Source organism: Babylonia areolata, chromosome 18, assembly GCF_041734735.1.
Source record: "Babylonia areolata isolate BAREFJ2019XMU chromosome 18, ASM4173473v1, whole genome shotgun sequence".
Lineage (NCBI taxonomy): Eukaryota > Metazoa > Mollusca > Gastropoda > Neogastropoda > Buccinidae > Babylonia > Babylonia areolata.
In genome coordinates, this window is record NC_134893.1 from 21,549,337 (window position 1) to 21,571,836 (window position 22,500).

The 22,500-nt window shown below is 43.7% G+C and overlaps 1 protein-coding gene across 3 annotated transcripts in view; it reads right to left on the reverse strand.

Annotated features, from left to right (window-relative positions):
* LOC143292561 (uncharacterized) overlaps positions 1 to 22,500 on the reverse strand; it is a 65,875-nt gene that overhangs the window by 34,524 nt on the left and 8,851 nt on the right. Inside the window, exons 2-9 of one of the 3 annotated variants that reach the window (XM_076602976.1) lie at positions 21,158 to 21,363; positions 19,280 to 19,408; positions 18,475 to 18,708; positions 10,263 to 10,371; positions 8,571 to 8,992; positions 7,900 to 8,112; positions 6,525 to 6,704; positions 5,334 to 5,771 (exon numbers count right to left, since the gene is read on the reverse strand). In XM_076602976.1, the coding sequence (XP_076459091.1) occupies positions 5,334 to 5,771; positions 6,525 to 6,704; positions 7,900 to 8,112; positions 8,571 to 8,992; positions 10,263 to 10,371; positions 18,475 to 18,708; positions 19,280 to 19,355 (1,672 nt within the window). In that variant the 5' untranslated portion in view covers positions 19,356 to 19,408; positions 21,158 to 21,363. Of the gene's footprint in view, positions 1 to 5,333; positions 5,772 to 6,524; positions 6,705 to 7,899; positions 8,113 to 8,570; positions 8,993 to 10,262; positions 10,372 to 18,474; positions 18,709 to 19,279; positions 19,418 to 21,157; positions 21,364 to 22,500 lie in introns of all 3 variants that reach the window. The other 2 variants (XM_076602974.1, XM_076602975.1) reach the window with 2 other exon arrangements.

Here is a 22,500-nt window from a genome sequence, read left to right on the forward strand (position 1 = left end):
CAACGCAAGTCAGGACTTCGCTGTTTGTCACCTTGTCTTGCCAGGAGATGCCGAGTATGCGCCGTAGGTTTCTCAGGTAGAAGGTATTGAGCCTTTTCTCCTGACGAGCATGTGTGGTCCACGCCTCACTGCCATACAGCACGGTGCTGAGGACGCAGGCGTTGTGTACAGCCATCTTTGTCTTCGTGGTCAGCTTGAGATTTGTCCACACCCTTTGTGTGAGGCGAGCTAGCATTGTGGCTGCCTTCCCGATCCTCTTGTCAATCTCGGTGTGAAGGGAGAGGTTGTCGGTGATGGTGGACCCAAGTTAAGTGAATTGATGGATGGCTTCAAGCTCGTAGTCATCAATGGTGATGGCTGGTGGAGATGGCGTGTCTTGGCCTAGGACATTTGTCTTCTTGAGACTGATGGTCAGGCCGAAATCTTTGCAGGCCTGGGAGAAGCGGTCCATTAGTGACTGCAAATCCCGCTGGGTCTGGGTCACAACTGCGGCATCGTCAGCAAAGAGCATGTCTCTGATGAGGGCTTTGCAGACTTTTGTCCTTTCTCTGAGGCGGGCGAGATTGAAGAGCCTGCCATCTGATCTGGTCTGCAGGTAGATCCCTTCTTGCGCTGTGCTGAACGCATGTCTCAGGAGAAGAGCAAAGAAGATTCCAAATAGGGTGGGGAGGGGGGGGGGGGGGGCAAACGATCTTTCGAAGAGCCCTGAAAACGCCGTCTCTGCAGACTAGGTCAAGGGCCTTAGTGAGGTCAATGAATGCGACATCCTGTGCTCTCTGCACTTCTCCTGGATTTGGCGAAGGGAGAAGATCATGTCTACCGTGGATCTCTCTGCTCGGAAACCGCACTGTGATTCCGGGTAAACGCGTTCGGCCAGTTTCTGCAGGCGAATTAGGAGGACCCGAGCGTAGATTTTGCCTACAATGCTGAGAAGTGAGATGCCTCTGTAGTTGTTGCAGTCGCTCCTTTCACCCTTGTTTTTGTAGAGGTTGATAATCTTGGCGTCCCTCATGTCCTGCGGTACAGTTCCCTCATTCCAGCACTGACAGAGGACTGTGTGCAGAGGATGCAGAAGAGTATTCTTGCAGTGTTTAATGAGGTCTGGGGGAATTCCGTCACTACCAGGAGCCTTGCCTGATGTCAGGCTGTTAATGGCCTTGCTGAGTTCGTCCTCAGTTTTCTCTGCGTCAAGTTCTTCCATGACCGGCATGCACTTGATGGCATCGAGGGCTGAGCTGGACACCATGTTTTCTGTGGAGCAGAGGTCGGAGTAGTGTTCTGCCCATCTCTCCATTTGCTGGCTAGGATCATTGATTACTTCCCCAGTGGAGGATTTGAGGGGGGCAGTCTTGCTCTGTGTTGGTCCCAGTGCCTTCTTGATACCATCATACATCCCTCGGATGTTGCCTCTTTCAGCAGCATTCTGTATCTCTTCGCTGAGCTCTGTCCAGTACTCAGTTGCACATCGCCTGGCATTAAACTGAACCTTACTCCTGGCAGCCCTGAGGATTTGCAGGTTCTTCTTACTGGGTGACCGTTTGTACTCAGTGATTGCAGCGCGCTTGGCCTCAATACTGGGTGTCATCTCTGATGATTTGGCCTCTAACCAGTTGTAGGACTTCGCGATTTTCTTCCCAAAGGTGGCCATAGCAATGCGGTGCATGGTGTCTCGTAGCGTTTCCCATCTTTCTGTAGCAGAGTCTCTGGGTTGCAATGCATCGAATTATCTCTCAAAGGCCTCTACGAACTGTTCTACAAGGTCTGACTGAGACATCTTGCTGACGTCAATGGGAGAGTTTCCTTGTTTCTTTGAGCAGTGGAACTTCTTTGGTTGCAGTCTGATCTTGCAGCATACCAGAGAGTGGTCCGTGTCGCAGTCTGCGCTATGGTAAGAGCGAGTGTGGAGAAGGTTTTTGATGGCAGCTCGTCTTACTAGGATCAGATCCAGTTGGTGCCAATGCTTTGAGCGCGAGTGCCTCCAGGAGACTTTGTGTTGGGGCTTTGTCTTGAAGAAGGAGTTGGCGATGCACAGTTCATGGCAGGTACAAAACTCAAGTAGTCGCTGTCCATTCTCATTCATTTTCCCCACTCGGGCCACGAAACGTTGTCTGCACCCACTCTGGAATTGAAGTCGCCCAGGAGAACAAGTTGTTCTGTCCTGGGGATGTTCCTTATGGTTGATGCGAGATTTTCGTAGAACTCATCCTTGGTGTCTGGAGAGGCGGACAGTGTTGGGGCATATGCGCTGACGAGAGTGACACAGGTTCGGAGGTTTTGAAGCGGAGAGTCAATAGTCGTTCTGAACCGCCGCTGCCTGGTTCAATCATGTTCAGCAGGCAGCTCCTGACCGCAAAGCCTACTCCGTACTCTCTTGGGGCATCAGAGCTCTTTCCTTGCCAGAAGAAGGTGTAGTCCCTCTCCTTTAGTGTTCCTGAGTCAGCCAGCCGTGTTTCCTGCAGAGTGGCAATGTCCACATTTAGTCTCTTCAGCTCGCTGCTTATGACGGCCGTCTTTCTGGCGTCGCTGATGTCTTGCAGATCTTGGGAGAGCCCAGGCATCATTGTCCGGACATTCCAACAGGCCATTTTCATTGTTGATCCTTTTCTTGAAGTTTTCTTTTTCCTTGGTGCGGAAATTAACGACCTGCTTGTCGGATATTCTCCTAATCTTCATACACCCATAGAAGAAGGCAGATCGTGGCGGAACAGCACCTAACTGGCTGGGGGCTGCCTAGCCTGGGCGGGCGGTAGCTGTCCAGTGGGACGCGAGGGTCCCTCCCACCGTCAGAAGCAACCCCTGGCGTCGGCTCTACGCCAATTGAGTGCTAACTTATAACCGGTAACTGTTGCTTCACGTGTTGTTCCGACGCTAGTGCTAGTAGCGAAGCTGGAGTGTCCTCTCCAGGTTTTAGGTGCAAGGTGTTTGTGGATGGATGGACAGATATAAGCCTGGGCAATGTAATATGGAAGACAGACTGTTGCTTATGCAGCTTGTCCCCCCCTCTCCACCTCACTGACAGATCCAAAGGAACAGCAAGGCTGTTACGTATTGGTGCCAACGCGGCCGCAGGAGCTGCCGGAAAGTGACAAAGTTTGCCATCCAACCGCCTTAGGGGCCCCACACCGGATTTTCTGTCACGGTTTACTCCCTTGGCTAGGTGGCCACAGGTAGCTCTCCAGAGCTGGCGCCCTTTCATGGGTCATTTAATTCCACCAGGGTGTCTAGCCACCCTCCTCACCATCCTTCTGAGAGGACTGGTGGGGGTGCTGGTTTAGTCGCCAGCAATTCGACCCTGTGACAGGTAGTACTGGGATCCAGGTTACCAGTAGCAGATATATCTATCTGACCTGACACACAACATGGTAATTAAGCGTATATATATATATATATATATATATATATATAATTATATAATTTTCTTTTATTTTTTACTGTGATTTGATGAAGACTTACCCGCACGAAAGTGTGTCATCACGAGTGACTGAGAACGTTGATATTTTTGACTTATTGCATTCGTTATCAGTCATTTCACTTGTTAAATCAACGACTTCTCTTTTACGGAGTCCATTAAGTAATTGTAAGTAATGTAGATATTTGTTTCGAATTTCACTCCTCCAACTCCCCCATATACCCCGGTTTCCCACCAACTCACCATTCATCCCAATCTCGCTCCTCTTCTAGACGATCATACACAAAATGTATACTGCCAACACTCTAACAAAATGTCTTCAATCACCGATATGTGTGACGGGACGTTAAACAAAAATTCATCACATGTTTATTTCGGGAAGCCCAGCGTAGGGTACATAAAAATGTTACATAATGTTTCTTGTAACTAAATGTAACTAATACAAAATATGAAACGCATCATTTATTTTATTTTATTTTATTTATTTTTTGACACATGACAATCATTTACGACGGCAATCCTAAATGGACGATTAGAATGTATGTTTGATATATTTGGAAGACACAATGTTTGGATGGGTTGGGTTTTTTTTGGGTTTTTTGCCAATACAGTATCCGTGATGATAGCCTGCTGATCCAGTGCCAGCACCGCTGGACAGGACACGTTGTCCGCATGACAGACAGCAGGATCCCGAAGATGCTCTTGTATGGTCAGCTAAAGGAAGGCCACCGCGAACTTGGAAGACCATGCAAGCGCTTCAAGGACACCTTGAAGACAAACCTCAAAGCCTGTGACACAGACATCGCTTCCTGGGAAACTGATGTCTTTGACCGCTTTCGCTGGAGGATGCTGTGCTCTAGTGGCATAAAGACGTTTGAAAACAAGAGAACACTGGCCATTAAGGAGAATCGTGAGCGAAGGAAGCAGGGCTCAACTTCTGGAGACGTTTTCCCTTGCAACACCTGTGGGAAGTGCTGCGCATCCAGAATCGGCCTCTCCTCCCATATGAGGACACACACCGACAGATAAGCTTGCCTGCCTACTCATCCTTCAGTCCAACGGGAGACCCCATCATCCGTGAGGGACTAGGTTCGATACCCGCTCTCACACTTTTTTTCCAAAGTTTGACTGGAAAATGAAACTGAGGGTCTAATCACTCGGTTAACACGATGAACTGAGGTCCCGTGCGCAGCATGCACTTGGCGCACTGAAAAAGAAGCCATGGCACCAGAAGTGTTGTCCACTGACAAAATTCTGCAGAAGATATCCACTCTGATTGGTACACAAATATCTCTCTCTCTCTCTCTCTCTCTCTCTCTCTCTCTCTCTATATATATATATATATATATATATATATATATGCATGCATGCACCTAAGGCCTGATTAAGCGTGTTTGTGTTATGCTGCTGGTCAGGTACCTGCCTAGCTATGTGGTGTAGCGTATACGGTACATGGATTTGTCCGAACGCAGTGATGCCTCCTTGAGAAACTGAAACTAAAGGGAAAAAACACAAGAAAAAATAATATGCATTAATAATGCAGCATGTAAAAGATTTGGTATTAATACTGTATATATTAAATGCTAAGGTAATTATCACTGCTCACGGAAATACGCCTTTCAGTGCACAGTCAATCAAAACGAAGTGACGAAAAATCTGGATATCGGTTATTGGGTAGTGGTGGTGGCTGTGATGATGTGTGGAAGGAGAGGGGCGACTTAGGTGCGAGAGGTTGGCAGTGGGTGCCGGGGGGGTTAGGGGGTGGTGCCTGTTTTGTTGCCGTTTGTTTTAGTATAAATTCGGGCTTTTTTTAAACCCAGCAGGAAACAGAACAGCAAAATGACTCCTCCCCCCCCCTCTCTCTTTCTCTCGCTCACACACACACACACACACACACACACACTCACACAAAGTGCTTCCTTACCTTGCGGCCGGACGAAAACACGCCCTGATCGGTGCACTTGGCCAGACTTCAAGTCGTTGACCTCACACCAGTAATAGTCAGTCACGTTCCATTCGACCCCCAAATTTTCATTGGATGAGTACCCACGTCGCAGATGCACACTGATCCTGCTCAGCGGAACTCCCCCATATGGATCATCGCCGGGAATCCCCTCTGTAGCAGTAGGCTTAGACTCAGTCATCGGAATCCCCCTCTTCACCAGAGTCATACTTTGCAGGTCTGGAATCAGGCCACCGTCGTATTCACAGGCCAGTTCCAGAGTGGCGTTAAGCCTCGACCACGGTTCGATTAAACTGGGCGGTACCCACACTTCCTGGTCGTCGCTTCCTCTGATGCTGCTGATCCGTACTTTTCGTGATGGGTCTGGGTTGTTGACCCTCATGACCAGTTTTCCGACACCTGGGACATGGGTGTTAGCACGCAAGCTCAATACGCAAACCCCCAACAAACACGCATGTGCACAATACACACACGGACGTACCTATACACAATCACATACGCGTCATCGCATCTATCCACACACACACACACACACACACACACACACACACACACACACACACGCACACACGCATGCATGCATGGACGCCCTCCAACAGTAGAAGCATAAGGAAGATACATAAGCGACTAAATGGCGAAACTGTCATAATCATGAACACGAAAATAACAATTCAATCATCACAGGATGAGTACAGTAATATTCCTCATTTTGCATGAAATAAAAAGAATCAGACACAAGGACATCAACCGCATTCACTTTGATCGTCACGCGAATGCAGTATATCAAGGAGTATATTTGTCATGCTGTTGCTGTCAATTACTTGCCCGCTTTTTGTCAACGTTCAGAAAGCTGACTGCAGCATTTCTTTAAAGGACACAAAAATACCACATTCAACATTCCAAAAATTGTTTATCCCTGGTTTGACAGTTGCAATAGGAATAGCATTAAGAACAGCAGTTTTACCAACGACCATGGAAACGAGCGAAATGGCTGCAGTGACATCAAGATATCATACCACAACCATCAACAACAACAATAACAACAATGACAGCCGCCACCTCCACCACCACCACCACCACCACCACAATAACAACAACAACAACAGCAATACAATGAAAACGACAATAACAACAACATGACAGTCATCACACCTGGCATTGTCACTTCAGCCTGGCACACGTAGATCGAAAGTAGGGCCGAACAATCCCACGACATGACGTCATGTGTGTCCAGATTGAGCGCAAGACATCTTTCTCGATCACCCTCCTCCTCCTCCTCCTTCTTCCGCCCCACCCACGCCAATCTCTCCGGCCTCAGTCCTGGAACCGCACCTAAAAGATTGGAGCAAAGAGTCAATCGATCACCATCCGCAACAAAAAAAAACCCCAAAAAACCCAATATGATTCGATACAAAGGTCTCTTCAGACCAACAAATTGGCCAAGCAAGCCAATCCTATACTAGCCAATGAACCAATAAAATACGAATGTTAACTTTTTCTCAGAAATGTGTATTCAATGAAAGAAATTTAGAGATACAAGTAAAAAAAAAACGTTGGAGAAACACACACCAAATGACTTACTGTTAATGAGTTACGATACTTTATTCGTGTTTAACATAGATGACATGGGTGAAAGTGTAAACCGGTGGGTATCAGACTTCCATTGTTTTATTTTCGCAATTTTATTACTATTGTTAGTTTTTTTGGGGGGTATTGAGTGCTATACTTTAATCCCAGGCTGTGCCTAGTTTCTAGTATAGGACAAGGAGTCTAAATGTATTCATTCATTCATCATCATCATTATTATTATTATTATTAGTAGTAGTAGTAGTAGTAGTAGTAGTAGTAAAAGTGGTGGTGGTGATTGTGATGGTAGTAGTAGTGGCAGTAGTAGTATCATTGTTGTTATTATAATTACTGTTGTTGTTGTTAGTATTATTATTATTATTGTCATTGTTGTTGCCATTATTCATATATTTGATTATTTAATTATTTATCTATGTTATAAACTCTCCCGGCCTTATTTATTAGTGTAACCTACTTGTTTATATTTCAAGGTCAGTTTACATGTTTTTAGCAATTTCTTATAATGAGTGTGAAATGGAGACTGATGACGGGCGCATGGATATTTGATGCAGCTGAGATTGTGTGCTTCTGAACGTATGCGAATCACCTGAATGGCTTAAGTATGTCTATATTTGTACTATAATTATTATAGAATTTAACTGTGTGCCACCACACAAAGCATCTACTTTCAAGGACAATAAAGTATCTTGTGATCTTGTGATTATCTCGGTGTGAAGACAAATGGCCTGTTACGTTTAGTGAGTCTGGACGTTTGTCCTTTGTTGTCCATGCGAATGTACAACTCTCTCTCTCTCTCTCTCTCTCTCTCTCTCTCTCTTCTCACACACACTGTAAACCATCATCCCCTCCATCTCCAACTACCATCACTACCACAACGCGCCACCACCAACCAAATTTCAAACTTGTCCAATAAATATTTTTAAAAAAAGAGTTCGCTCACTCGAAATGAAGATGCTGATGAGACGATTCAAGAGGAGAGAAAAGGACGAAGAATCGCTGTTTGGCCTGTACAAGAAACGAGGTCTCTGTCCATCCGGGTCTTTGGCTTCGCAGCGCGCCTGCGCAGTACTCTGGTTGACGTTTTCCCTGCCGTAACTGAAGCAGCGTGGAATCTTCGCGTGTCCAAACTCATCCCGTTGGCAGAGCGTATTTACTGAAAACAATAGACACACACACACGCGCGCGCTCAAACACATACTTAGGATAGTTAGATACATGTATGATGTTTGTATGATGGTCGTGTCCAAGTAGGACCATCAAGACAGCAGAGGAGGCATCTGCTTTCCCGTGTATCTGGGCTGGAGCTTGGTTCTAGTGGAGAGTGTCTTGCCCAAGATACATGCCGACTCCCTCCGCCAAGAGGCCTTCAGTATAGTCGGCGCTGGGATGGTTTCCAGAGACCAACTGGCCCGCAAGTCTGCACGCTAAGATCCACTACGATCTTGTCTCCTAGTCTGAGAGACTGAAATGAATATGATTATATAGACATATATGTATGTATATGTATGTATATATATATATATATATATAGAGAGAGAGAGAGAGAGAGAGAGAGAGAGAGAGAGAGAGAAACAAAACAAAAAAAAAAACAAAAAAAAACGCACAACTTACACGGACCAAGACGGACAAAGTTCTTCATCAAAGCAGGCTTCACACAGACGAACGGCAGCTGCTCCTGGCAACGCAGGGACTTCACAGACCCTTTGTACACCTGCCTGCACGCCGCCTGTCGTCTCCTTCGGATCTTGCGCTCAGGGTCTGACAGGTCCGGCGCGTGACGGCCCTGGTGTCGCTTCATCCGGGCCTTTGCTATCACGGACAGCAGACTTCCAGAGCCCGTGGCGTAGGCTGCTGCCGACCGGGCCTGTCTGCTGGGCTGGTTGTTGACAGGAGGTGCCAATGTGGTGAGCGGCAGGTTGGAGGGCTGAGAAGCGCAGACGTTCGTCGAGCTCACGGCCATTTGGAAGCAGTTGGAACTTCCGCTGGGTTCGTTGAACTGAGTGTTGGTGTTGTTGACAAACCACGGGATTTCACTGCCCCCGACAGAAATGGAGTCATTATTATACTTTTTTTTCTTTCTCTGTCTATCATACATACAAACAAAATAGTTCGTTCCTCCACGTATTTATTCATTAACGCTTTTCTTGTGATTGTTCACATACTTTTCTTCTGTTTGTTCACATAAATATGAATAATCTATCATAACTCCTTTCACCTATGTATTCATTTATGTTTTTTTCTTATTGCCTCTATTGTTCACATACACCTTCATAAAGGGTCACGACTTAAATATGAACAAGAGTTCCCCGATGCCCCCCTCCTGTCACTCTCCAACCCTGTGAGTGCGTGTAAGCGGGACTTTGGGTTGCTTCTGTTTGAAAACCACGAAATACAACTGCAACCAATTTTTTCAAGGCAATGTTGCTGCACAAACCAAATGAAACACCATAAAAAAAAAATCACAGACACATAGAAAAGGAAAGGGAGGAGAAAAAAGCATTGCACAAACAAAAAAAATTCACAACACTCTCAGTGCGCGTGTTCATGTGTGTGCGTGTGTGGAGTGTGTGTGTGTGTGTGTGTGTGTGGGGGGGGGGGGGCGTGGGGGGGTATGTGGTTGTGTGTGTGTGTGTGCGTGCGTGCGTGTGTGTGTGTGTGTGTGTGTGTGTGTGTGTGTGTGTGTGTGTGTGTGTGTGTGTTGTGTGTGTGTGTGTGTGTGTGCGTGCGTGCGTGTGTGTGTGTGTGTGTGTGTGTGTGTGTGTGTTGTGTGTGTGTGTGTGTGTGTGTGTGTGTGTGTGTGTGTGTGCGCTTGCTTGCTTGCTTGCTTTAAAAAAAACAACAACAAAAATCACGAGAAGAAACAGCTGAACACGGGGCTGCAGAAAACAGTGGAAAGAGAGTGTAGGAAAACAGGGAGGGAGATGAGAGTGGAGAGAAGGGTGGGAGTGGGGGGGTGGGATCAGATGGTAGAAAGAGAGGAAGACACTGATGGGAACAGTGGGAATCGTGTGGTGGAATGAATAAAGGTGAGTGGAGCTGTGAGAGGAGGGGGTATGAATGGAAATCTGGACAAGACAAGACTTCGCGCGAAAGCCAACACTGATGATGAGCTGGAGACTTTTGAACACGCACAATTACAACCTCTCTGTGCTGCTGCCTTTTCCTGTCCGTATATCCACCCTTTCGTGTGTTGCTGCTTGTTTGTCTATTGATCTTTTTGTTTTTAAGTGTAAATTTCTTTCTTTTCGTTTTCTTTTTTTCGTTTTTGTTTTTTTCAACCTGTGCACAAGAGCAATTACCTACCTGGTAACTGTGAATTGGAAATTGGGACCTCTTAGCTGTGTCATTGGGAATGTGTCCCGCCTTATCCGACCATCTCTGACATGGAACCCGAACCAGAAATCCGTCACACCTGAAACAGAACCATAGAAAATACTGCACATTAGTGCACTGGTTCTTACTTCCCCCCCCCCCCCCCCCCCCGTCAACTTGGAACAGAACGGAAGAAAAAATACTGAACATTATTGCGCTAATTGTCACCTTTTTTTCTGTCATCCTGGTACAGAAGGAGAAAAAATACTGCACATTAATACACTGATTATTACTTTTTCTGTCATACTGGAACAAGGAGAAAAAATACTGCACATCAATGCACTTTTTTCCCTTTTAATCCTCTTCGTTCCGGTCGGAACACAGAGCCCACACTGTAGATCTCCATCTCGCTCTGTCTTGGGCTGTTCTCTTGACTTCACCCCAGGTCATGTTGGTGGAGCATTAATGCACTGATTGTTACTTTTTTTCTGCCATCCTGGTACAAAATGAGAACAATACTGAACATTATTGCACCGATTGTTAGTTGTTTTCTTCTGTCAGTTTTCGGGCCTTTGCTGGATTAGTTTTAAAATAGATATAGGTGTATCTATTTTGCTAAGCATTCCATTTGCCATGGGCTGTGTGTCTGTGTGTATGTGCGTGCAAGCGTGCGTGCCTACTTGTGTGTGTGTGTGTGTGTGTGTGTGTGTGTGTGTGTGTGTGTGTGCGCGTGCGTGTGTCTATTATGGCTGGTTTGTGTGTGTGGTTTTTGTGCATGAAGTGTATGATTGGTGTGTGTATTGAACTGCATAATGCAAAATTATGCACCACATAACAATAATCTATTACGAGTTTAATCATCAAAATCATTATTATCATCATCACACGGACAGCGAGTTATGTGTCTGTAATGAATAGTTTTTCACATGATGAAAGATGGGTATAAATAATGATGATGGCAAAGATAACAGTTTTACACACTGATAATGTCACTGTCCCTAGAAAGGATAAAGCTGAAAGAATGCATTTATTTAAAAAGATGAGAGAGAGAGAGAGAGAGAGAGAGAGAGAGAGAGAGAGAGAGAGAGAGAGAGAGAACAAGAACAAGAACAAAACTTTAATCTCCAGGCCTCCGGCCCCTAGAAAGAGGTCAAAAGTACACAATATGGTGATCACTCAACCACAACAAAATGTAAAATACGTACTAACTTAACCTGTAGAACAAAAGTGCTTTTCGTGCATTGTAAATTAATTCTAACTTTCATCATTGTTGTCACAGAATTCCTGTCGTATCTTCAGGGCATTAAATATATAAACGCATAGTTTACGAATACTGTAAACAGAACCATTCTTCATCAAGTGAACATACGATTGACCTTCAGAGTTCAGATGGTTTTGCCGCAGGTCATTGTAAAGGACACAATTGTTTATAAAATGGTTTTCATCTTCGATTACATTACAACGTTTACATGCGTAATTTGAATTACATTTGAATATTCTTCTAAAAAAATGATCCATTTATTGGGAGCAAACCAAGCCGTAATTTACTAAACAGTCCCTAAAACACTTTTTATCCACATATTCAAAATATTGCTCACACTGAAAACCAGTTAGAGAGAGAGAGAGAGAGAGAGAGAGAGAGAGAGAGAGAGAGAGACGCTTTGATACATTAATGTCATTGGCCATGAGGTCCTTCTGACATGGCTTCCAATTTTAGCAAACCATTATAATAACCGAATAAAATGGTGAAAGCAAAATTAATAATGAAACAAAACACAAAGTGCCTTCTTTGAAGAAAAAAAAAAGATACTAACCAACAGGCCACCCAACACATAATATGTCCATTCATTCATCTATCAATACACCATGCAACATATTCCAACACTGGCTTCAGAAGAAAATTGTTAAACCTATCTGACCACGTAGTTATGCTTTTTGTGCTTTTTGCCTTATCTTTATAGCTTCTGATATAAATTTTGCTAACGAGATTATCATCTCTGATCTTCTGATGTTAACATTCTAAAGAGATCCTTTCTTTTTGTAAATTCTTTAAAAAAACACACACACACACACATTTACATCTCAAATCATCATATGATTTACAATCAAACATAAAATGAAATTTATCATCAACTGTGGAGTTAAACAAAGGATATGGAGAATTTGTGGACGTACCTGGCACAAACCACTTTTTGTTGGCATTAAAGCCAAGAGTTCTCAATCTAGATTTGGGCAAGCATTGTACGATGCCATTTATTCGTAAAAAACAGTTAGGAATTTTTCAGCTTGAAACATACCTTTAAATGAAAGGAACCAGCTGTACTTATCCTTACTTTCCATGTCTGAATGCCAATTTTGTTTAAGCATATCAAGCAGTCTGGATTTTAATTCTGAAATAAAAGTTTGCTCAAACCCCAAACCTTGACACATCCACACAATTGTAAAACCATTTTCTGACAAAAAGTTTCTGACACAAGAAGCCCAATTTTCTTTTCCTTTCTCTATCTGGGATAACATCATATCATATGCCTGTTTGCAAAGTCTACTCTGGGGCAATTTCAACAGTTTAAACCAATACTTAATACACTTTACATATGTTTTCACATACAAATGATACCTCCCAGTTTCACCATACAGATATTTGAGGTATGTACTGGAACACCTAGAAAACGTTTGACTGCAAAAGTGTGTACGCTCTCCATCTGCTCACTTTTGTATAATCCCCAAATTTCAGCTGCATGATTATGTAAGAATTGGTTCAATTTGGATGTAAAAAATTCCCCAGAATACATCAACATTGATACAGTTTAACTGTCTCATTGTCTTAAGTATTTCCAATACACCTTTCTTATCTTCACGACAAGTTTCATCCCATACCAAGTTAAGGCTTAATTTGGTTATAAATTGCCTGTCTATGCTTTCAGTGCCTGAATTGTGATACCACATCCTCATATCTTTCTGAGCTGGTTAACCCGTACTTGCCAAACAGAACATTGAGATCTCTTGATTCCTCCCAGCTAACTGTTCCCCGATACTTCCTTAATTTTTGTGGAAAGAGGTCATTTTCCGTCTTCGCCCCAACAACTTGGAATTCTCTGCCTATTGCTCTTAGACAAACAACTCATCTATCTACCTTTAAATCAAATTAAAACGTTTCTCTTTAAAAAAAATTTTTGTCATAACTCAAATAGTGCTGTTGTCCCATGCCCATGGCAATGTGAGTGTGTGTGATGGGAGAGTAGAGAGAATGGGGGTGGGTAGATGGATGGTGGTGGTGTGGTTCGAAAGGGAGAATAACCCGATTTTTACCCCTTTTACCTTTTCTATCCAAAATTTTACTTTACAATTTTTACAAAATCTGTGGCATGCAGATTACAATTATGTTCCTTTTTACATGTATGTATTTTAAGTGAAAATTGCTGTCATCTCAGCCGTTTAATCATATGTGTGTATATGCGTGTGTGTTAGTGTGTGTTGGAGTGTAACAGTTGTAGTATTGATAGCATATTACTTTGTGAGTTTTATGCATTGTGTTTTTATAATATTGATGATTCTGTTTTATGTTTCTACTACTTTTTATATGCTTTCTTGTTTCACTTTAGGTACTGATTTGTAAAGCACTTAGAGCTTGCTTATGCTTGTATTATAGCGCTATATAAAAATAAAATAAAATATATTGTTATTATTATTATTACCCCAAGTACTGAGAGAGAGAGAGAGACAGAGAGAGACAGAGACATTGTAGGACTGATCGTGTTACATACTTCACATTGGGCAAAGAATGTTTCTCTCCACTTAAAAAAAAAAAAAAAAAAATCTCAGTGCGGAAATACACGCACGGTTAAGTACGAGCGTCAAAACCCCAAACTCACACATGTCTTGCTTTTTGTCGGAAACGCTGTCATTACCGCACAGCGTCGAACCTGTGATTCAGGCTATCGAAGGATTGCGTGTCACGAAATTCTAGTCGAGCTTTATGCGAGGAACAAAGGGAGAGAGTCACGACTTGGTCGTGCTCCACCGCACAAAGTGTGGGACCCGTCGTAATTTCACGTGTCCCCCCTTTGCGAAATGTGTCGACACCACCACCCCTGTCTCTTACTCAACTTGAGTTTCAAGGAGGTGATCCATACGCACCGCACCACGTCTGTAGTAAAAAAAAAAAAAAAAAAAAAAAAAAAAAATCCAGTAGATGCCTGACTTGCCCGCCCCCCGCCCCCACCCGCATAAACCTAACGCGCAGATCAGGCCTCAAAGTCAACCCTAACTGTGTGTATAACGTAAATGGAAATAAAACAACAGCACAGAATAAACAAATTAGTAAATACATCAAAATACCGTGAAGGTACAGATACGTGGAAGGCAACTATATAAGTAAAACATGAGCAAAAAAACAACAACAAAAACAAACAAACAACCCCACCCCCACCCCCCAAAATAAAAAATACACAACAAAAAAACAACAAAACAAAACAAAAAAACAAAACAAAAAAAACAACAACAACCGAACAAACAAACAAAACAAACAAACAAAAAACCCCCAAAAAACAAACAACAAACAAACAGACAAACAAACAAACAAACAAAAAACGGCGACGATCAGCGAATCAGCGCACATCCGCAAGCGCACGCTCGCATAAACCGATAATCCGACTGAAAATTATGCTTATATCCAAATGCTCGTCACTCACCCCCCGCCCTCCGCACTCTACCCCCCCCCTCCCCACCGCCCCCTCCCCCTCCACACACACACACACACACACACACCCCTCTCCCCGTCCAGCCCACAGCCAACTCCGACGTACATGAAGGTAAGAATGGCCCCACCAGAAGGTCAAATAGTAAAACATGTTAATTAAGCTAGACAGTTCAGACTTCGCTATGACCAACTGAGGGTATGCATAAGAAATCTGCGTGACCAGCATGGGGAAGGGTGAGTTCTTTAGTCAGTGCCCTGCTCAGCGTTTTCTACCCTCCCCCCCCCCCCCCCCACCCCCGGTCCTTGTATTTGTATCGCATTGTATTGTATTGTACTGTGTTGTATTGCATTGTATGCATACTGTATTGTACTGTATTTCATTTTATTGTACTGTGTTGCATTGCACTGTATTGTATACATACTGTATTGTACTGTATTTCATTTTATTGTACTGTGTTGTATTGTATTGCATTGTATGCATACTGTATTGTACTGTATTTCATTTTATTGTACTGTGTTGTATTGCATTGTATGCATACTGTATTGTACTGTATTTCATTTTATTGTACTGTGTTGCATTGCACTGTATTGTACTGTACTGTATTGCATTGCATTACATTGCATTGCATTGCACTGTATTGTATTGAATTGTACCGTGTTGTATTATATCGCATAGGCATTGCATTGTGTTGTGTTGTACTATATTTGTTCTGTTGTATTGTATTGTATTGTATAGTATTGCATTCATTGCACTGTGCATGTATTGAATTACAATACTTATTGTCGCAACATATTGCTGTGTATGAAATCAGTGCTGCTCACTCCGGGGCGACCAGTGCGTCAGCTACAAAGCACTGGTTCGTTTTATTTTTTATCTGTCTGCAAATGTATTTGCAAAGTGAATTTTCTGCACAGTATAGTCATAGACAACCACTTTCTTGCCATGGGTTCAAAAACGTGCGCTAAGTGCATGCTGCTCACATGCTAGACCTCGATTTATCGTTTGAGACATCCAAATGACTAGCATACTGACCAATACTCTAGGTGTGGTGGAGGAGGACGGATGTGGGGGAGGGGTTAAAAGGCTCGATCCGTATGTGGAACTCAAGCCCGAGTACACTCGCTTCCTTAATCGGGCGCGTTACCGCACGACCACCATTCCGCTACAAGTTCATGAAAAGCATTTGAAAAGCACTGAATACGGGGATCAGCCTACTGCCTCGAGAAAGGGGTTGGAATCTACTGAATTCCAGTTCAGGTCAAGCGGTCAGTTTTTGTGGAAACCCTCCAGAAAAGTAAAGAGTGACGGGATTAGAGAAAGAATTATTAAGGGCGAAGTGACCTCAGTCAAACACTACGTGGACAGCAGCACGTTCAGAGGGTCCAGGTTTGCGGTGAAGCAATGGCCGAGTGGTTATGCATGCGACTAGGTAGCGAATGTCTACGGGTTCGAATCTCATATATGGCCATCCATCCATCCATCTCATACATATATATAGACCAGGACTTTTCCTCCTCCCTGTCAAATACAGTTTGGCTTTTTGGCTGCTAGCCATTCGAGTGAACTGAAAAACCGAGTCCCCTTGTGCAGTACGCATTTAGCACACGCAAACGAACCAACGGTAACGAAGGGGTTGTCACTGGTCAAAGTTTGGTAGATCAACTCAGATTGAAAAAAACAAACAAGCAAAGAAACAACCCCCCCCCCACCCCCCAAAAAAACCAAACAACAAACAAACAAAACCAACAACAAATAACAAAAAAACAAACAAAAAACAACAACCAAAAAACCCACCAAACAAACAAACAAAAAAACCCCTAATACTTGCAGACAAAAAGAAGAAGAAAGCAAATAAATAAATAAATAAATAACGGGTGGCACCACAATGTGGCAACTCGCTTTCTTCGGTGTAGGCCGCCCGAATTGTACACAAAGATATTTGCTGTGATAAAAAAAAAAGTAAAACATTAGAAAATAATGCAATACAATGCATCAACACAACACAACAACACAATACAATTCAACACACTTAAAATTCTGTATCCGGGATCCAGACTCGTAACCCGGATCTCAGTCAGTCAGACATCACTGCACGCAGTGAACCAGCCAGGCGCAGCGGGGAAGGCAGATCAAGCATGGCCAGCCAACCATGCAGTGCTTTCAGTCTTCGCCACTCCAGCAACATTAATTGTCATTCAGAGAGTCATTCGACCCACCTGTTACACAGGGAAAAAATTCACATAGCTTTTCCCTTTGTTGGCTGAGCGTGAAAGCGGGCTGTCTGGTTGATGTTTGCGGGTGTTCAACGCGGAGGAGGGTGGCAGAATGGTTAAGACGCTCATCTACTAATACATAGAGTCCGTGAGGATCTGGGTTCGAATTCACGACCTCGCCCTTCCTCCTAAGTTTGACTGGAAAATCAAACTGAGCGTCTAGTCATTCGGATGAGCCGATAAACCAAGGTCCCGTGTGCAGCACGCACTTGGCGCTCTGAAAACAAACCCATGGCAACGAGAGTGTTGTCCCCTGGCAAAATTCTGCTGAAGAAATCCACTCTGATAGGTACACAAAATTGAGATATATGTATGCATGCACCCAAGGTCTGATTAAACGCGTTTGGTCATGCTTCTGACTAGCAGATGTGGTATAGCGTACATGGATTTGTCCGAACGCAGTGACGCCTCCTTGAGAAACTGAAACGGAAACTTAACGCAAAAACAGCGATAATTCTTTCACTTGTTTTTACTTTGTTTTAAACATGTGCTTGTTTTGTCTCGTTATTTTTGTGCTAATGTTTCACACAAACCTAATGTCCGAACAGCTTGGTGGGTGTATGCGAAGGTCAGATATCTGCATCTTTTTTTTTTTTTTTTTTTTTTAACAGCACTGAATCAGTCCGCGTGATTTCGCACGTCTGTGAAACTGAAACTGAACTGATTCCATTAAATTTCAGTCCTAAATATGTAACCAAACAATAACAACAGCTCGCGTGAAAGTACTGTTTAGTACTTTCTGTCAGCTCTTTCCTTTTCTTTTTTTAATCGATTTTTCTCTTGTCATGCTCCGCTGGTATTCGAAATTTGTACTCTATGATGTTTAACGTTAAAAAACAAAACAAAAAACAAACAAAAAAACACACACACAAAAACCAAAAACACTAAAGGGCTCTGCACTCCTTCAACTGTTCCCCTCGATACCCCCTCCCCTTCCCCCGCCCCCGTCCCCCCAAACACACACCCTGCCCGCCGCCCCATCCTCTTCCCTTTCCTCTCCTTGACCCAGAACACACCACATCACCCATCCACCCTCGTTCTCACTGTTTCCTGTTAGCGCGTCAACACGTGCTTTTTTTTGTTTTTGATTATTTTTTTTCTATTCCTGTCTGTAAATGTCTACCCTTACCAGGCCCTCTCCATCCTCTCTGCTTCCTCCACACCCGCTCCCCCTCCAGCCTCGACCCAGTCCACACTTTTCACACCACCCCACCGTCTCTTTGTTCTCACCGTTCGAGGCCAGCAGGTCAACCAGAGGCATGCCTGATGGGGTGTAATAGGTAGGGGGAGATCGCGAAGAACGGATGGGCGACAACAACCAGGCCTGTTGCTGATGGCAGTAGCTCAGGGCGTCCTCGAGGCTTCTGGCGGAGCCTACAGAATAGCAGAAGACCTCACTGCTCCTGTCCACTATATTCTGCTCCATCAGGCTCCACCGGTTGCCGAATGGGCATTCGTAGCGCTCTGGGGAATGGCAGTTTTGCACGTGCAGTCAATAGCACTAGCCGTAAGTGAAAATGCAGCAGTTTGGTTATGATAATGGCGATGGCGATAGTGTTGATGATGTTGACGATGTTGATGATGACACAGGCTAATAATGACGAAAATAACAGCAAAATAGTACACACACACACGCGCGCGCGCGCGCACACACACACACACACACACACACACACACCACACACACACACACATATATATATATATATATATAGAGAGAGAGAGAGAGAGAGAGAGTGAGGGAGAGAGTGAGATGATGTATATATATATATACATATATATATATATATATATATATATATATATATATAGCTCAGGACTACAGAAAGACAAAGACACACATAGAAAAGAGAGAGACGGACAGACAGAGAGACACTGAGACAGAGATTGGCACTGGCATATTTGATTAGGCTTTGACCTTGGAGGAGATGGGAGAGGGAATGCGAATGCGAATATTCTATATTCTGAAACGCCTTATACAAATATAACAGAGCGAGAGAGAGAGAAAGAGAACAGAGACAGGTAACACCATTACCCGATAGATTTTGTGCTTGAGATGCCGTCACAATGGCGGCTACGACCAGTGACGTCAAAAGAAGCCAGTGCGTCATGGTAAGTCTCTGACGCTGCCCCCAATTGTGTGCCGGGATTTTCTGCACGAGCTCTGAAACACCTCACCAAAATAATAACCATCCATTTTATAAAATAAATAAATAAATAAATAGATGAATGAATGAAAATTCAAAAAACAGTAGCCTCACCAGCAACAAAGAAACCAAAGCGCTTCGTTTTAATTGTGGCATACTGACCGGTGTAAAAATCTTAGCAGGGTCGTGCAGAAAACCGATCTGTGGAAACAATGTGTAGCCTAAGTCACTTCTGCACCGGGTTGCATGAGACGCTGTTTGCAGCGCAAAGTTTACTTTGAGTTAACAATTTTCCAAAGTATACGGACTTAATCGTGGAGTTGGGAACATTCTTAATTAACGATACGCAAACTTTGCGTTGCTAAGTTTGCTCGTGCAAACCCACCCCTGAAGATAATACAACCGAAGAGACTTAGATACACAGTTTGGGACAACGCCACTGAACTGGCCTTCATAGACGATGAGGCAGTAAAAAAAAAGCCATGAATATAATCTCATACCAGTGTCTACATCCAAGCTGTGCTTCGTAGTGGTATCAGTACTTGCTTTATAATAATAATAATAATAATAATAATAATAATGGATACTTATATAGCATACTATCCAGAAATCTGCTCTAGGTGCTTTACAGAAACGCTTTTGATAACATAAAACATTATATCTATGTTACATACACACACCAAAATGTGACCACACACACACACACACACACACACACACACACACACACACACACGCACGCACACACACACAAACACTGCATACATGCATTTTAACATACATTTGTGTCTAACAGCTACCCTAACACATACACACACATAGGCAGGCACATACTTACATAAACACACGCACACACAATACACATTCATATACATGCATGTAGTTGTGGGCCTGCCACAACTGAACTTATTGCTGAGGGAAAAGGTGAGTTTTGAGACGAGATTTAAAAGATGCGAGGTAATCAGAATGACGGAGGTTATCAGGGATCTTGTTCCACGTCTTTGGCGATTGAAAAGAAAACGATCTGTGTCCATAGGTCTTACTTCTGACGTTAGGTATCCTGAGAAGTCGAGTATCAGAGGAAGAACGGAGCTGGCGAGACGGGGTATAGATATGGATGAGTTCAGAAAGATACTTTGGGCCAGATCCGTTGACTGCTTTATCCTGTAGGCCTTTGTTTATCTGCAAGTATACCTGGTGGTAGCATTTCATTTTTGACTTATAATTATCTATTCGTTTCTATCTATATTTCTTTCTTTATTTCATCCTTTCTATATTTGCTCGCTGGAAGTGTTATGGCTTAAGGCAATGTCGAAATGTGAAACCTACAAGAACGCTCGTCAAATCTGTTCGTGGTCTTGGTTCAATTACGTAAAGGGTTATATTGATAGATAAAATCGTTTTAAGGATAACGTTTCAGGAATCGATATTGTGCGAATCTGATCGTTCCATATCTTTAGTAGCAGGCCTTGTTGTGATGGAATGAACGAAAGAATAGTCAGTATAGATGCAAGGTTTCCAGTGGCTAAACTTTACCAAAACATTACCAAAACAAATCACCCATCCATCGTCTTACTTGTCAAGACTTGTCATGCCGTGTGGTTAAAACTTCTGAAGTGGTAGTTTGTTCTTTGTTCAATTTTCTTCAGTGTAATCTGCCTTCTTCCCAATGGCATGCCCAAACATTTTCAACGCCATGCAATGTAGTAACCCATACATGGCTTCACACATAATTATAGTGTCTGAAAGAGGCCAGGTTAACTCACTCAGTACGGCCAGTCCTCTCTTCTCCTCTACACAGACCCCTCGGATGTCCAGTGGGTGTCTGAATGACCCAACCTTCAGCTTCCGTCGTCAGAATTGTGGTATTCTTTGTCAACATTCACGTCTTTAGTATAAGAGCCTTCCGCTTGCAATATTTTGATGATGGTAATTGGGTGTGAAACGCTGCGTCGTCTCTTTCGTCGTTCGACTGGAAAGAGTTAAGCACTGAATATCAGTCAGGATTCCTTCGTAAATTCACATGCTAAGTTTAAAAAGTCGTTCATATTGATGTCTATTTTACACTTCTAAAAGTGTGCTGCACATATTTCATGGATTTGATTCAGGGCAAAGGTTTTCCGGATTTGTTTATTTGATAATGTACTCTGTCTGTGTCTCTCTGTCTCTGTCGCTGTCTGTCTCTCTTCATTCGGATTTGTCTGTGTCGTACACGCTGAATGCAACAAACTTAAATCGCAAGGGCCGATCGAAACAAAAAAACAAACAAAAACCCCACAAACAAACAAACAAACAAAAAACAAACAAACAAGCAAACAATAAAACCAAAACAAAAACAACAACAAAAAAACAACCAAAAAAAAAACAAGCACACATATATTTATATTTAAGTCGTAACGCAGGTGCACCAATTTGCAATCTCAATAATGATCTTGATAAACATTCATACCCAAACCTCATTTCCACCTACACACATATAAATCAACAGACACTTTTTTTTTGTCCATACACACGCGCGCGCTCGCGCACGAACGTCTGCACATGCACAGACACATGCATACACACTCACACACATACACTTTCACACACACACAAGCAATACTCACACAGACTCATACAAATACATAAAAGCAAACACACACACACACACACACACACACACACACACACGCACACACACACACACACACGGAGAAAAATGAGGATGACACCCCGGTTTAGCACCAAAGTCGTGGAAGGAGGTGAAGCATCGACCAAAACTTGAGCCAAAATCTCAGCAGGGTGACTGGGAGTTGGAGGAATGGGGGCGGGCGGGATGTTGGGGCTGATGTGTTCATGTTGGGGGGTCAGGTGGAGGGGGCAGGGTGCTGGGGTAGAAATGCAGAGTGAAGAGGAGTGGCAGGAGATGTGGGGGGGGGGGGGGGTAAGGGGTGGGGGTGGAGGTTGTATGCCCTTCGGCCGATACACTACTTCAGTGGAGAGAGCAATCACCGTCCCCCATCTCAGTACACTACCAATCCCTTCATCACCCCCCTCCGACACACGCACACACACACCTCTCCTGCCCCCCCCCCCCCCCCCCCCCCGCCCCCTCCACACACACACACAC